At 40.3% G+C, this 15000-nt stretch overlaps 2 protein-coding genes across 4 annotated transcripts in view; one reads left to right on the top strand and one right to left on the bottom strand.

Annotated features, from left to right (window-relative positions):
* LOC138033593 (WD repeat and FYVE domain-containing protein 3-like) overlaps window positions 1-13349 on the top strand; it is a 65878-nt gene extending 52529 nt beyond the window's left edge. The window contains exons 44-64 of the mRNA XM_068881384.1: window positions 716-799; window positions 1195-1249; window positions 1937-2056; window positions 2771-2995; window positions 3298-3543; window positions 3661-3793; window positions 3986-4065; window positions 4434-4572; window positions 5250-5320; window positions 5537-5623; window positions 7470-7562; window positions 7963-8031; window positions 8116-8193; window positions 8278-8379; window positions 8545-8667; window positions 9082-9141; window positions 9222-9642; window positions 9778-9883; window positions 10507-10577; window positions 10650-10776; window positions 12022-13349. Of these exons, the coding sequence (XP_068737485.1) occupies window positions 716-799; window positions 1195-1249; window positions 1937-2056; window positions 2771-2995; window positions 3298-3543; window positions 3661-3793; window positions 3986-4065; window positions 4434-4572; window positions 5250-5320; window positions 5537-5623; window positions 7470-7562; window positions 7963-8031; window positions 8116-8193; window positions 8278-8379; window positions 8545-8667; window positions 9082-9141; window positions 9222-9642; window positions 9778-9883; window positions 10507-10577; window positions 10650-10776; window positions 12022-12133 (2602 nt within the window). The 3' untranslated portion in view covers window positions 12134-13349. The remainder of the gene's footprint in view (window positions 1-715; window positions 800-1194; window positions 1250-1936; window positions 2057-2770; window positions 2996-3297; window positions 3544-3660; window positions 3794-3985; window positions 4066-4433; window positions 4573-5249; window positions 5321-5536; window positions 5624-7469; window positions 7563-7962; window positions 8032-8115; window positions 8194-8277; window positions 8380-8544; window positions 8668-9081; window positions 9142-9221; window positions 9643-9777; window positions 9884-10506; window positions 10578-10649; window positions 10777-12021) is intronic.
* Window positions 13350-14458: 1109 nt separating this feature from the next.
* The window catches only part of LOC138033594 (vitamin K-dependent gamma-carboxylase-like), a 19951-nt gene continuing 19409 nt past the window's right edge, over window positions 14459-15000 (bottom strand). For all 3 annotated transcript variants that reach the window (XM_068881387.1, XM_068881385.1, XM_068881386.1), the window contains one exon: window positions 14459-14900. In XM_068881387.1, coding sequence (XP_068737488.1) covers window positions 14623-14900 — 278 coding nt within the window. In that variant the 3' untranslated portion in view covers window positions 14459-14622. The remainder of the gene's footprint in view (window positions 14901-15000) is intronic.

Below are 15000 nucleotides of genomic sequence, written 5' to 3' on the forward strand. Positions count from 1 at the left end.
ACTTTTTGATTTTCATATTTGTACTGGCCTAAAAAAAGAAATCCAACGTCTAATTGGGGAAGCAAACTGAACCTGATGACCCACTTCATGAAAACTACTGTATCCTTTTTTTGTAGCAAGAAATCTCTCATGATCTTTAATTTATTGAGTTGCGCTCGCCTGATTGGAAAAAAGCCACTCAACTGGGAAAGTCGATTTCTCGAGGGTGAAATCTACTTGTCCCGGGAGCCCGAACCGGACGGGACTTTTCTCTTGTGCTGATTCCACATTTATTTTCGTTGATGTAGTTCTCAAGACGTTTACTAATTAAGCAATAGAGGACATTTCCGTGTTTCCATAGCCTCATGTAAACACGAGGGAGAGTTGGGAGAATTCGAGACAGTTATGCAAACCCAAGACGCCCGTGTTTTGTATTTGTATAGAAATGTGATTAAGAAAATTGAGTTTCAAAATAGTTATGTTGGAGAGGGAAAGACTCGGTGGTATACCGCAATACATTCTTTGCTGTAAGTTTTCTTTTCAATAAGATATGCGCTGTAATTTTTTTCACAGGACTGAATGTATTGTTTTTGCCCACAAAAATGGTTTTCATTATATCCCCTTTGGCATTCACAAAATCAGGTTTTGCGGCGTTACCAGTATCAAAGGGGACTTATGATGTGGTGCCACTGATAGTTCACGTTTCTCAGTCTCACTCTGTCCTTGTTCTCTTCAGACTGGTGAGCAAAGCTTCAACGCTTCGCGAGAATGCTGAAGAGTCAGTGGTGGGAATGAAGTGGGACACAGACGTAGAGGCAGGGTGAGATGAGCCATTTTAATTCCGCTATTTATTTTTCGTACAGCATGAACTAGGTGGCAGCATCCTGGTACGTGTTCGGGAACACTTACCTGTGGATATCAAACATATAAAGACTGCAGGTGTAAGTTCCTTGTCTACTAAACTCTATACCATCACTGAATATTTGTTTTTTCTCCTTGAAACCAGGTTTTGTATTGTTTGTTTCAAAACATAAAGAGGCTGTATACATACATTTAGAGAAAGAGCGGTTTTCAATCTATTGAAACGCTTATTTATCTCTCTCCTTGTTTACGCTTCGGCTGTTATTTACGGTTAAGGATAATTGTTCCTCAGCCATTCGATGGACATCACATCACAACATGCTCCCAAAAAGTGTTCTTTTGTTGGTTTGTTAGGTTGGGTCTCATCAACACCCTTAAGGGTGAAAGATCAGTTACACAAAGGTGGGAGGTAGGTAATTACACCGACCAAACGCTTATTTTCTCTTTCGATTGCAACGAATAATATTGCCAGATCATCTTCTTAGGAGCAATATCTAGAACTCATGGGCAAAAAATTACGCAAGTATTTTAAGGTGAGAAACGTCAGTAACCTGTCACTTTTTAGATGATCAAGTCGTGTGGCAGTCCAAACAGAACGTGCTATGTACTTACATTTCCTCCATATTGTAAAAAAGTTTCCTTTCACTTTTATTCCTTATATTCATTAGTGAAATTCATTACGGAACTCTAATTTTCCAGGTGCGGGATTACGGTCCGGAGAAGGATTGTTGTGTGTGCCTAACCTTTCTACAATCAAATGGGAAGTCTTCTTTGGACAATAAGGCTTCCACTCAAGTTTTCGATACGTTTTTCACTAATCGCAGTGAGGAACTACACTCAACTACATTGAATTTAAGTTTGTCTTTCTCGCCCAATCAGGACAGGGTTGTGAAGACTGTAAATTGTTTGGTAATAGACCATTTTCGAATTCTCACGGCTGGACTGGATCTAGCATGAAATGGAAGCTAATGCGGGCAAATCTTTTCAAATGCAAATTAATTTGCCAGCATTAGCCTCCATTTCATGCTAGATCCAGTCCAACCGTTAGAATACGAAACTGGCCTATTGACCTATTGTAATGTTTTTGTCCCGTTAGCGCGGTGAAATAACAAATTTCCAGTACCTGATGCATCTCAATACACTCGCTGGTCGATCGTACAACGACTTAATGCAATATCCGGTGTTTCCTTGGGTTCTGGCTGATTACCATTCTGAGGTACAGTTTCTGTGGGGTTTCACCTAAACAGTGAAGGGTTTAACATGAAAGATAATGTCAGTCTCAAGCTTATGTAGTCGAGCTGAATTTCGCTTTTAATAGCACTCATTTCAATTGACGTCACGATTTCGTGCGCAAAACATTTTTGCGATGTTTGTCCGCATTTCAATCCCATAATGCTTTGTAATAAGGCCTTACGATCTATTTTTATCAATCGTGGAAAATGCTGTTGGAAACTTAACGCCGAGTTGACCAATAGGCCATTTTCGAATTATCAATATTCAGCTTGATAGTGAGGCAGATAGGACAAAAACAATAGAAACAAGTTGCCGTGAATTCCATTTTCCTTTGTCTTTATCCTCTAAACATCTCTTTCGAGCTGAATTGTAATATATCGAAAGTGGCCTATTGCTATTGTTACGTTTAGTGATTAGCTTATTTAACCTCGCTTACTTTTGCGACCAATAAGAAGCCAGAACACGGATTGAGCGAACTTAAGAAACAAAAAAAATTGAAATGGAGTTTTGAGAGGAGTTTCGGCTAATGTGACGTTTGGTAACTTTCATTCTACTTTAGAGAATCGCGGTTAAGTTAGGCAACGGTAAATTACTTCAAGAAATTGTGGAAATATAGCACATTTATATGAGAGCAAGGACATGAAACAAGAATTGGAAATCATTTGGTGAATATGCTCTCAATTTTCCGCCCCTGCAGGAGCTTGACCTTACAAACCCCAGATCGTTCCGTGATTTTTCAAAGCCGATGGGGGCTCAATCCGAAGAGAGACTTGCTCAGTTCCAGAAACGATATCGTGAATGGGAGGACCCTACAGGTGAAACCCCGCCTTATCATTATGGAAGCCACTATTCATCAGCCATGATAGTGGCATCTTATCTAATCAGATTGGAGCCGTTTGCTCAGCTCTTTCTAAGACTACAGGTAAATCTCCTATGACATCAAATTTTACAGCCTACTTTGAATGGTTGCTTGCAAACGTTTGCTCGTATTGCTGTTTGTCACCTTGAGAAATACTCTTTAAATTGGAATTTATTTGGATTTTTAAAGTTACATTTGGAAATGCTTTTCTCGTGGGTAGGGTCTATTTCAGCATGTATAGTTCGTTAAATGTTTAAGTTCTTTTCAACGAAACATTTTTTCTCGCTTCCTTATACTACAAGCGCCTCAAACAATACAGCACGACGCCTTTTAACATTTAGAGTTTCCCTTTTCTTTATAACCAGGGTGGCTATTTCGACTTGCCTGACCGGTTGTTCCACTCTGCAAGGGAAGCGTGGTTATCTGCCGCTAAAACCAACATGGCGGATGTCAAAGAGCTGATTCCAGAGTTCTTCTATCTTCCGGAATTCCTCACAAACCAGAATAAGTTTGAATTTGGCACCAAACAGAACGGAGAGGTCCTGGGTGATGTGGTGTTACCTCCATGGGCAAAGAATGATCCCAGGGAATTTATCAGGTTACACAGAAAGGTTTGTTTGGAAATGTGTTCGCCAACAATAATTTAAAAGATATAAATCGTCAACGTGACCTTAACTGTTCCACTTTCCAGACACGCTCAATGTTATTGTGATGTCCTTCATTTTCAGGCCCTGGAGTGTGATTACGTCAGCGCGCACCTTCACGAGTGGATTGATTTGATATTTGGCCACAAGCAACAAGGACAACTAGCAATCGAAGCCAACAATGTCTTCTTGCATTATTTCTACGAGGGCAAAGTCAATATCCTTAAATATACGAATTCTTGTTGTTTTTTCCGTAGGAAAAATGATCTTGCATATGTTAGAAAGGAAATTAAGGGATAGCTGAACACTCTCTCGGTAAATTCTCATCGCTCAAATATTTCTTTGCTGATCAAAACGGGCTGACTTTGTTTTTAACTTCTTTGGTATCAATTTCTTTAACCTTGTTCACATATCCAAGGAATTGATGATCCAGTAAAGAAAAATGCTGCCATTAGTATCATCAATAATTTTGGTCAAACGCCTAAACCGGTAAGCAAAGCAAGTGTGAAATCTTCACTAACACATGAATGTAGGCAAGAGAATTTTTGAAAGTTGTTTTCGCAGGGAAATGTGATACATCCACCTTAAGATAGGACTTTTTTCGTCGGCAGTTGACTACGTAGTTTTGGTTTGTTGCTTTCCTAGTTCGGTAAAAGGTGTTAACTTATCTCCTTTCTACGACGAAAGTTAATTTATGAAAGCCATATATAGTCGAACTGCGGAGTGAATCGAGTTAAGATGCTGATTATCGTAGTTATTAAAAAAAATCGCATGAAACACTAAAGATTTCTTAACGGTGAAATGTGTGCACTGTAATACCGCGATGGGTTAATTGTCAAGTTCTCTTTGCTTTTTAGCTTTTCAAACGTGCCCACCCTCCTAAGAAGGTATTTCGGAGCGTGGAGCCTGATTCCCAGACTGGCATGCTAGTGAATGTTGATCGATTGTTCTTCCATAATCTTCCCAATCTTGTTCCTTCGGCTCAACCTGTCAAAGGTAAACATTTTTTTTTAAAAAATTGCGTTTTGCATTACCCTGCGAGCAGTTGGTTTCTCCTACACATCCCGAGAGAGAAACGACTGCGAGCAACGGTTAGTTTCTTTGAGTGAGCCGCTGTCCAGCGCCAAGGACGAGTGAACTTAATTTCAACCGGTAAAACGAGTAAGTATCTTGTTTTGGCGCTTGTGCGTGCGTTCAGCTACGTAACTGCTGCGTTTGGGCGAGCCTGCTGTGTAGTGATTCCATATTTTTCCCGTGAAATAAGGCGAAGTGATGTCAAATGCATGACGTACTTCGCACATGCTCAATGGAAAATCTAACGGTTGCTCGAAGTCTTTTCTTTCTCGGAAAGCGTAGGAGAAACCAACTGCTCACAGGGTAGTTTTGTATTTGCTATCTTACATCAAAGTTTTTGACCGGGAATTTAGACAAAGTATGGCATTAAATCAGAACAATTAATTGTGAGATTGTTATCTCATAATAACCGTAGCCCTTTCTTTAAAAGACGATTGCCCATGTTTTATGGTCTTTGGGGCTTGCAGTTGCATTTGTGTCACCTTCACCTAAAATTGTTTGTGCTTCGTTTAACTTAAACTGGAGGACGAAATGGCGATTGTGAAGCGGCGGTCATTTTAGTACTAATTAGTTTTCCGTATTCTGTATTGTGTTGTCAGAATTGAAGGGCCCTGTTGGACAGATGATTCAGACAGACAACAGAGGACTACTAGCGGTGGAACGAAACAAAGTAACTATTTCCACTGAAACAAACTCCCGTTTACTTATAAGTAGTTTTCATGTATCATCAGAATCGGTGAAAATTCAACCTCTGTGTTCTCATAATGTTCTGTTCTTGAACTTCTCTGATTTGCACGCTTCTCCTCCATAATGCGTTTTCCGCGCACGTCAAAAATCGCCTTTAGATTAAAACCCCTGGGTCTCGCTATTTCATCTTATTTCGCAGGTCTTGGTTCCTCCTCACAACAATCGATACATCGCCTGGGGATTTGGTGACCTGAGCATGCGCACTGGAGTTTATGAAACGGAGAGGGTAATGTTGTTGCACATATCGCCGTTATCAACCGTGCCTTCCACTTCTGCTACCCGGGTTCAACCCTCGTCCCCGTAGTCGTGTGTGGGCTGAATTTCAGTCGATCTCAATCTGATTCCGAGAGTTTCTCGCCGGGAAATCCGGTTTTCCTTCCTCATCAAAAATCGACTTTCGGTCAATTGCATCCGGCTGCGGGCGGATACCATTGATAGGGATAACCTCTGGTATCCCTTTCCTTTCTTTGAAGTGGATGAATAAAGTTGAATTAAATTAAATTAAGACCGTTGATATTTATTCATATTTGCCGCTAGTTTTAAATATGAGCATCGTTTAACGATAGTCATTGTCAATGGGTACTTTAATACCCCTGTCCAATTAATGCACCGGAGACCAGTTACGGTCTCGATAAAGGTAAATTTGGGCGTGTCGCTCTTTTTTTTTTTGGTTTTTGCAAATCTTGAATCGGTGGGCTTTGAATTAAGTTTTCCCGAAAAAAAATCTGAAAATTTAATTTTGAAACCGCTAAAACCGCCATGATCTGCGCGCGAAAAATGATTGACGTATTATGTCAATCACACGTGAAAGGATTGAGAGTCAATAGCCCTTATTCACGATAGCCGCCATGTTGGTTTTCAAATTGCGGAAAATCGTTTCGTCGAAATATTGAATTAACATTGCTGAAAGTACATTTTAGAATTTAGAATTAAGTACCTTTTATAATAATTTGATTGCCTTTGACAGTTTGACTTTCTACTTCGTTAGCTACTCATTTTTCACTAAAAAAACGTCGAAGCAACTTGTGTAATCATTCTATTTTACTACTTAGGTGATAAACATTCAATGAATGTGAAACAAATCATCTGCGTTGCTAAGATGTTCGTTATAACCTCTCGAATTGTGCTGTTTGCCCCCTCAGGAAGTGTGCAGCTAATTTGCATGATAATAGCAAATCCAACATGGCGGCTATCGTGAATAAGGTCTATTGACAGCCTTCACGCGCGATATGCTGATTGGCTCAGCATAACTGGCTATCAAGTAGGGGGAGGAGTTATTCAGCAGACCGTGAACTGCACGCGAAATCTTTAAGCTCGATTTTCTGGGGGTTTATTTTGACGTCAAAATTACAATTTCTCGGACCTCCTGTCCCGACGGGTTTTAAGATGTCGCTTCCAAACTTTCAGTTCTAATAGATGATTGTATCACCCCAAACACGGTGTGAGGAACTTTTCGTTTGTCTTCGGACACCGATTTTATGGCACTTTTTCTGCCCAAATTAAGTATGAGATGAGAGTTTCCACATTCAATTCTTAACACAAATCCTCACACGGTATTGGAGTGCATTCACCTGTGACTAAGATGCAACAAAGTGCGGTTGTTTGCGCAATATAGTGTAGCAGACTCGGTCGTTCTGAGTGTGAGGCCTCAAAACTAAAAGGCAATATTAAATAACAGAAAACTAAAACTTTATTCAAATAATTCAATCTATTAGCTTTAATATGATACATAATTTGACCCTATACAAAAAATAGCGGCGCGTCAATTTCATTTTTCCGCGGACACCTCATTTTCCTGTACCGAGACCTTAACGATCTGACGTACTTTTCTTTAGAGAGGGCGCAACTACTTTTCGCGCCTTCTCTAAAGAAAATTATACCTGATCGAAGCCGGAATCCAGTGGGTTGAGTCTTCGGTATTTGTTATTACACGGGAAGTTAAATTTTCAGCCCCGTCTCATTACAATGTGGTAAAGCAAGGGATTCTGTCCAGGCAGCCCCAAAAGCAGAAGTTGGGGATCGATTGCAAAACTGAGCTAATCATTTCCCGTGAATTTTTTTTTTTTTTCAAGATCCTTGCTGTGTATGAAAACTTTCATATTGGGCAGGTTCTGTGTGCATCGTGCCCAGACTCCCGAACTTTAATAACAGGAGGAACAAGCACAGTAAGTCTTGAAGTTCGCTCAATGCATGCGCTGTAGATAGCTATATTTCATTAGTAAAATCCAACTAGTGGTCTATTATCAATGCTGCGTTCTGATTGGTTGAGCTACTAGTAGGCTATTTGTTATAGCCCACTAGTAGCGAAAAGCGCCGGCTTTGAAAACCAAAACAACAATTAAAGTCTAGCTTTAACTAGCGAAAGATGTTTTGTCTCGATATTTTTTTGACCAACTAGTTGGATTTTACTAAAACAATTATTCCATTCGCCCTCATGGCCTCTGAGTCAATAGCCCATTCGACCTTCGGCCTCATGGTCTATTGATTCAGAGCCCATTCGGGCTCGAGAAATAATTGTTAAATAGCCACTCTTGTAACATAATGCATTTGTTTTGTTTCGTCCAGCTTGTCTGTGTGTGGGACATGGTGAAAAGCACCGGCAGAGAGAAAAAACCGCAAATCATTCTACACGAGGTGAGTTAGGGTTACCCCAATCCCAGTCCTGTTAGTCTATTTTGACGATTGCTGACTCCCCATACGTGAATTTATTATTGACAGGTACTGTACGGCCATCACGCGTCTGTCACATGTTTAGCTGTATCCACGGCCTACAATCTTATTGTTAGCGGTTCCGAGGTAGGAGTTTCATCTCGTTTGGTCTGATATTTTATGTGTATTTGATGCGAGGCCTGTTTTGTCTTGATTTTTACTTCTCTTTAGGATTTGACTTGCATTGTGTGGGACCTCAGTAAACTAACCTATGTCAGACAGCTTTCCCAACACATGGCTGCTATCACTGCAATAGCTATCAACGATTTAACAGTGAGTAACTTTACGCATAGCTTTAAGGGTGGAACCACTTATCAAACACTATAAACAGTCCTTTGCTTTGGAATTAAATTTAGAAATGTGGACAGCGTAGCTGTTTCGGACTTAAGGCCAAGAGAAGATATAAAACAAAGTAAATATGCTCTGTCTACTTCGTAGGGCGACATCGCTACCTGTGCTGGCACTTATCTTTATGTATGGTCCGTAAACGGTCAGTTGGTTGTCAAGGAAAATACGTCTTTACAAAACAACAACCATATACAGTGCTGTGCTATGTCAGAGGTAAACTGGTTCTTTATATGTTTTCACGCCTTTCTCTCGCAGTTTTAAATTTGCAACGATTGCAGCGATGAAAGTCACTGTAAAGGATATTTGCGGTCCGAACGTCAAGTTTGCTACATTATGAAGTGTTACACCTCGAAGAAACCCTCGATTGTTCAGTTGTGAATGAATTTTTTTAGCTTCACTTTGATTAAGAAGGCCGCTTAGATTTACTGTCAGACCTCTTACACAGTTCCCTTCATCATGAACTTCTGTTTGTAGCTTAAAAGCTTATCTATCCGGTGAAATACACCCCAAATGCACGTATTCTGTTCACTCACTGCCTGCTGAGCTGAAAGCCTTTGATTTAGTTCTCCCTCTTTGTACATGATTGATCACAGGTTTTACTAATTATGCTTTTTTCGTTATGTGCAGCTATCTGAATGGGACGAAGAAAACGTGATACTCACTGGCAGTGTGGACGGTGTTGTAAGGGTGCGTGCGCATTTACTTTGGTGGCGGCTTACATAAGTTTTCTTCTTTTCTTCCTAATATTACTTTGTAATATGTTTTAGATGTGGGGAATTGAATTTTTCGACGAAGCAGAAAAAAGCCGTCGTAGCGTCAAACTGTCACCAAAGACTGACCGTGTTTCATGTGATAAACAGGAGAAAGCTGGAGCCCAGGACCCATCTTGGGATTCCCGTTCAGATTCAGGGTTCTCTTACATAAGGGCTGATAAAGCATCTACAGATCAAAGCGAACCAATCAAACACGAAGTTGCTTCCCCGGAACAAGCTCAGCCTCAGTCTGGGGATGTGATTGAAGAAACACACGAGGAAAAACGTGGCGATCAAGTGGCGATCCCCGAAGTAGGTGATGATGGGACGAGTAAACGCCACGTGACTTTGCACCTGCGCGATGAAAGCATAGATGAAGGTTATGTCCTTGTCGGTCACAAAGAGAACTATGAAAGCGAAGACTTTCTTAAACCAGGTATCGTGTCCTTTGCTTCCAATCGTGGCTTCAAACGTCACCTCTTATATATATCTCTTTCGGATACCGTTTAAAGTAACCACAGCTTTTTGTATCGCACTTTTTCGTATTTCGTTTTTTTCGCTTATGTAATAGTTTGGAAAAGGCGTCTTGTACTGAGACACAAGCTGACAATGCACACAGCCTTTGCCAGAGAAGACAATGCTGCTCCAGCTGCCATCACTGCTTTGCTTGTATCCAAGTAAGTTAATAGAAAGATTTGGCCTGGTTGGGCTGCAGATATCGAGCAACGTCCTTTAAGAGAGGCAAATTAGAATAAGAGGATTTACATGCGTTTGCCGTTCGCTATTTCACGTAAACGCAATGGTAAATCTGTCTTTTGAGTGTTGCTCCAGTTAGTGTGACAACTGTCATCGCAGTTATGTATTGAAAAGTAAATCAGTTATTGGAATTGAAATTCCTTCCATGCTGCTGGGGCATGGGGCGTAATCGACCGCAATCAGGAGATTTGCGTGCGGTGAAGCGTGGCCGTGCCTTTCAGGAAACTCAACTGATTAAGAGTGTAATGTAAAGTGCTAAGTTTCTACCCCATATGAACCATGTGAGCGTTAGCCCTACTGATGGAAATGGGCCTACACAAGGCCCTTCGGGTTAGATCACCGCTGCTCTACCGACTGAGCTACGAGGTCAGACGGGAGCAGGAAACTCAGGTCAACTGGCTCATTTTGAAGAGCCGCTATGTATCATACCTTCTAGAATGTGCCTGTCAGACATAAAAGACTTAACACTTGATTTCTGTCCTGTTTCACGGCTCAATGAATGAAGCACTTTAATTTACTATGCGATCCGTGACTCTGTTTTTAGGGATCATCGCAAGTTACTGGTGGGTGATTTCCGAGGACGAATCTACAGCTGGTCTGTAACTGATGCCGCAGGTAGGCGGTCGCGATTTTAGTTCGGAAAGTTATGTTTTTGAGTGGAATAATTGGGTATTTTCGTGTCTGTAGGTCGAATGGCCGATCATTGGGTGAAGGATGAATTTGCGGATCAGTGTTCAGGCTGTGGGATTAAATTTACGACATTAATTGAAAGGCGTCACCATTGTAGGGACTGTGGAAAAGTGTTTTGTGCCAGGTAATTTTACTGTCCCGTAAATCGTCATAAACTGGAACACTCAAAACATGTTGCTATGTAACCCCGGAAAAAACGAAGTTACCTCTCGGTTTGTTCGAAATCCTGTCCTTTATCAATAGACCTTATTCACGATGGCCGCCATATTGGATTTGCTATTATCATGCAAATTAGCTACACACTTCCTGAGGGGGCAAACAGCACAATTCGAGAGGTTATAACGAACATCTTAGCAACGCAGATGATTTGTTTCACGTTCATTGAATGTTTATCACCTAAGTAGTAAAATAGAATGATTACACAAGTTGCTTCGACGTTTTTTTAGTGAAAAATGAGTAGCTAACAAAGTAGAAAGTCAAACTGTCAAAGGCAATCAAAAGATATAAAATTATTATAAAAGGTACTTAATTCTAAATACTAAAATGGACTTTAAGCAATGTTATTTCAGTATTTCGACGAGCCGATTTTCCGCAATTTGCCTTTTTTCCAATGTTTGCCTCCCAGCATATCACATGGCTAATTTGCAAACTAACATGGCGGCTATCGCGAATAAGGCCTATTTTCATTTGGTAACACGATAATTGAACTGATAGAGTAAGAGACTTGGATACAAATGTATCGTACTGGACAAGGAACTTAATTTAAGACAGCATGCGATTTTATTGAGTTATTTTTGATTATATTTTAAGTATAATTGAGTTGTAGAAATGTTTTTAGCTTCCCGCTGTAAGCGCTTTGAGAATAGGCTAGTTTCGTATTCTCACGGTTAGACTGGATCTATCATGAAATGGAGGCTAACGCGGGGTGGGGGGGAAATAATTTGCATGTTAAAAGAATCCCCCAAATTAGCCACCATTTCATGTTCGATCCAAACCAACCGTTAAAATACGAAACTTGCCTATGTTAAATGCGCTGACAAATACGTTCGATGTTCGATCATTGCACGTGATTGACTACGATGCTTTTCGCATGAAATTCATTCTTAAACATTTTTATTCTGTACGAACAGAATTTTGTTCCTAGAACTAATACTACGACGACGTCATTGAAAACGCCACTAAGCAAAAGAAATCCGAGCAAAACAATGACTCCCAGAGAGCGTTTACATCTCGAGTTCGTAGGAAGGTGCTATAAGACAAAGGTGAATTCGTGCCAGGTCTCTCAGCGAAGTACCTAGATTGTTTGACAAGTTTGAAGGGGCTAAACGGCTTTGACGTTCTGAAAGTTTTCTTTTTTCTTCTTGTTTAGATGCAGCAGTTACGAAGCAGAAATCACTCGTCTTGGCATCTATGCTCCCGTGAGAGTTTGTCAAACTTGTTACAACAAAATAAAAAAGTCATCCAAGAAATGCAAGAGCTAGCGTTCAGAAACAGACCTGATGAAATGGTCATTGGCGCGAGGCTATCGGAAACAGGCTGCAAAAGGCTGAAAGAACTGTCGAATTAGAACTCCTCGGTAGCGCTACCATTTTATTTGTCTCTACTCACAGACGATTTGTTTCCTCTTTTGGGTGAACTATGGAGAGGCAAAAATTCTTTAACAATTTAACCACCAATGACGTCATTTCGCGAAACAATTCAAAGGGAAACGGGATTACTTGTAAAACATTATTTTTCTTTGTCTGGAGAGGCAAGACCAATGCAAAAAAGCGACAGATGCTATATTTGCTTTTTGCAAGATTCAACGTGAAAAGCGTACGTTGAATATCGCAGATGCGTTCACCTTTTAACAAGCACAGCGACAACCTTTTTGTCTACGAATTCGACCGTTTCGTCCATGGTTGCTTAAAGTCCCGCTTTTATTGACACAACAGAATTGTTTACTTTTAAATTTTAAAGATCGTTTTGTGATCAGTCTGGCCGCTTTTTTAGATTACAATAGTGTTGTGCAGATGGGATGTTCGTGTGTCGCCATATGCGGTAGTGACACGATAACCCCTGCATTACTAAGAGGAACTTAAGCACAGGAATTTTTCAGCGATGGACGGCAGTCGGGAGTGAACCGTTTTTCCTTTAACCTGCCATGACGCCACCAGAAGACAGGATACGCTTTATAATATGAAGCACAGCGAAACTGAACGGACAAAAAAGAGCACACATGCCCTGTATGAATAAGAGCGATAATATTATACGAAAAGTATGTATAAATTTGCCCAAAATTATGATGAAATTTAATTACCGAGATTAAGTATCTTTACGATTTGCTGGAAGAGTCAGCAAAAATACCACCCAAGATTGCAAGAGACCACTTCCGGTGTCCCATCCATGAATTGGGAACCGCATTTCCTTCAGCTTTCTACTAGTTGGAAAAGTTTCTGAAGGACTCCTTGTAAAGATTTTATTTTGTGGGCATAACTGAGTACTTCAATTTCACAGTTTGCATTTGGTTGATAAAGAGCTTGGACACCGACGTTTTTGTGAGCAACAGAAGGTCTAGGTCAGGCTTCGTTAAGTAGGAGAATGCTACACTTCTGGTTGTCGTCTGTCGCTCAAAATCCCGTGTTTACTCTTTTTGTGTAAAGAAATTCTCTGTAATATGCGGAGTCCCATGAAAGGAATAAAATGATAATTTGTAAATATACTTGTAATGCCAGAGTCAAAATAAACTGCCACGGACTAAAGGATATTTTGGATTTTCATTTTTTGTAAATGAATCGCCAGCTTTACAGCAGCACAAACTCAATGAAAATGCCTCATCAAGCTGGTGATCCATCTTTTAACTGAAAGAGAATAATCCAGGCCGATGGTGGGTGGATGGTCCAATGGATAGGACGCTGGATTTGCTTGCGCATGAGCCGTTGGCTTGATTCTGGCCACCAAATGGCTTTGTATTCGGTACTGAAACCCCAGTGTTAAGAGTATAAATGAAAATTCTCGTCTTTACCTTTCAACTCAAAGCAACGAAGATGTAAAATACTTGGTAACAGCTAAATTATCCCCTAATGTAATGTTTTCGCTGGGTAAAAAACTGTGCTACCCGTCCTTACATTTTCCATGGACTAACCAACTACACATTCTTCTCAACTGGCGAAACACGCGCCATTAATTCCAACATAACCTGCGAAACTAAAAATCTTATCTTCATGATTCAATGTAACGTGTAACTTACAGTAAAAACGAAAAACTACACGACGTTTAAAGGCCCGTTTTAATGAAAACCGTCGCACCTCAGAAAACGCTAACACGAAATCCAAATCTACTACAGTCGCAGAACATTTTCTCTCCTCTCCCCACAACATTTCTAACGCCATGCAAGTTTATAGCCCACTTTTAATATTAAAATTCAGTCCTAAACAAAAGGTATCGTCTCGAGGCTCAGGGGAATAAAAATAACCGGGATTTGTATGAGTTTATTCCCCCGAGCCTCAAGATGATGCCTTTTGTTTGGGACTGAATTTTAATATATCGAAAGTGGGCTATTTCTATCGAAAAAATATTTTCCAACAGACTCGATCAGTAAGCTTTTAATCTCAAAAGGCAAGACAATTGATCCCAACGGTCTAAATATCCGCGAGGAAACATATTAGATTTCAGTTCATTCCGTTATTTTGCCGGTACTCTTTTAGTATTTGAATTCAAATTAGTTGTAACTACCACATTTTATCAAATTTTTTTCAGGACTACGCCAACATCCAATAGCACATTACTAAATCAAATCAAAGTTGTATCGGCTCTTCCTCAAAAGATTTAATTTAAAAAACAATTTTAATAGAGAGCAAATTTCACCTTTTACAATATGTTAGAAGAACACTGTAAGTTTTTAGGTTTTCATCATTGTCTTCAAGAATCAAACTAACTCTGAGTCAATTTGCGGAAGAAACCCGGCTATGATCTGATCCAATCAACCTGTTTACAACTCCTGTTTATCAGGTTCTTTTCCTGGCTCATCATTCGCGCGACCCATGTCGTCCCCGGTCTCAGAGTCGTCCCCAGTCTGCGACTCCGAAAAATCCGTATCCTCTTCTTCGTCATAATACATTTCGATTCCGAGTGTCAAATGGGCCAGTGCATAGTAAGTGTTAACAAAACTCTGTCGAAACACTAGATACTTATCGGTGAGAAATACTTTAAACTTTTCCAAGCGCGTTGTGTTTTTCTTCCATGATACTTTCCTCTGCGGGGCGGTTTCTGTTAGAAAAAAAGAGAATCCTTAATGAGGAAGTTTCTGCTGCTGCAATATTCCTCAGCTAAGTAATGAAGGTTGCTTCCCTGAGAATTTGAAGCGGGG

This window comes from Montipora capricornis, chromosome 14, assembly GCF_036669925.1.
Source record: "Montipora capricornis isolate CH-2021 chromosome 14, ASM3666992v2, whole genome shotgun sequence".
Classification (NCBI taxonomy): Eukaryota; Metazoa; Cnidaria; class Anthozoa; order Scleractinia; family Acroporidae; genus Montipora; species Montipora capricornis.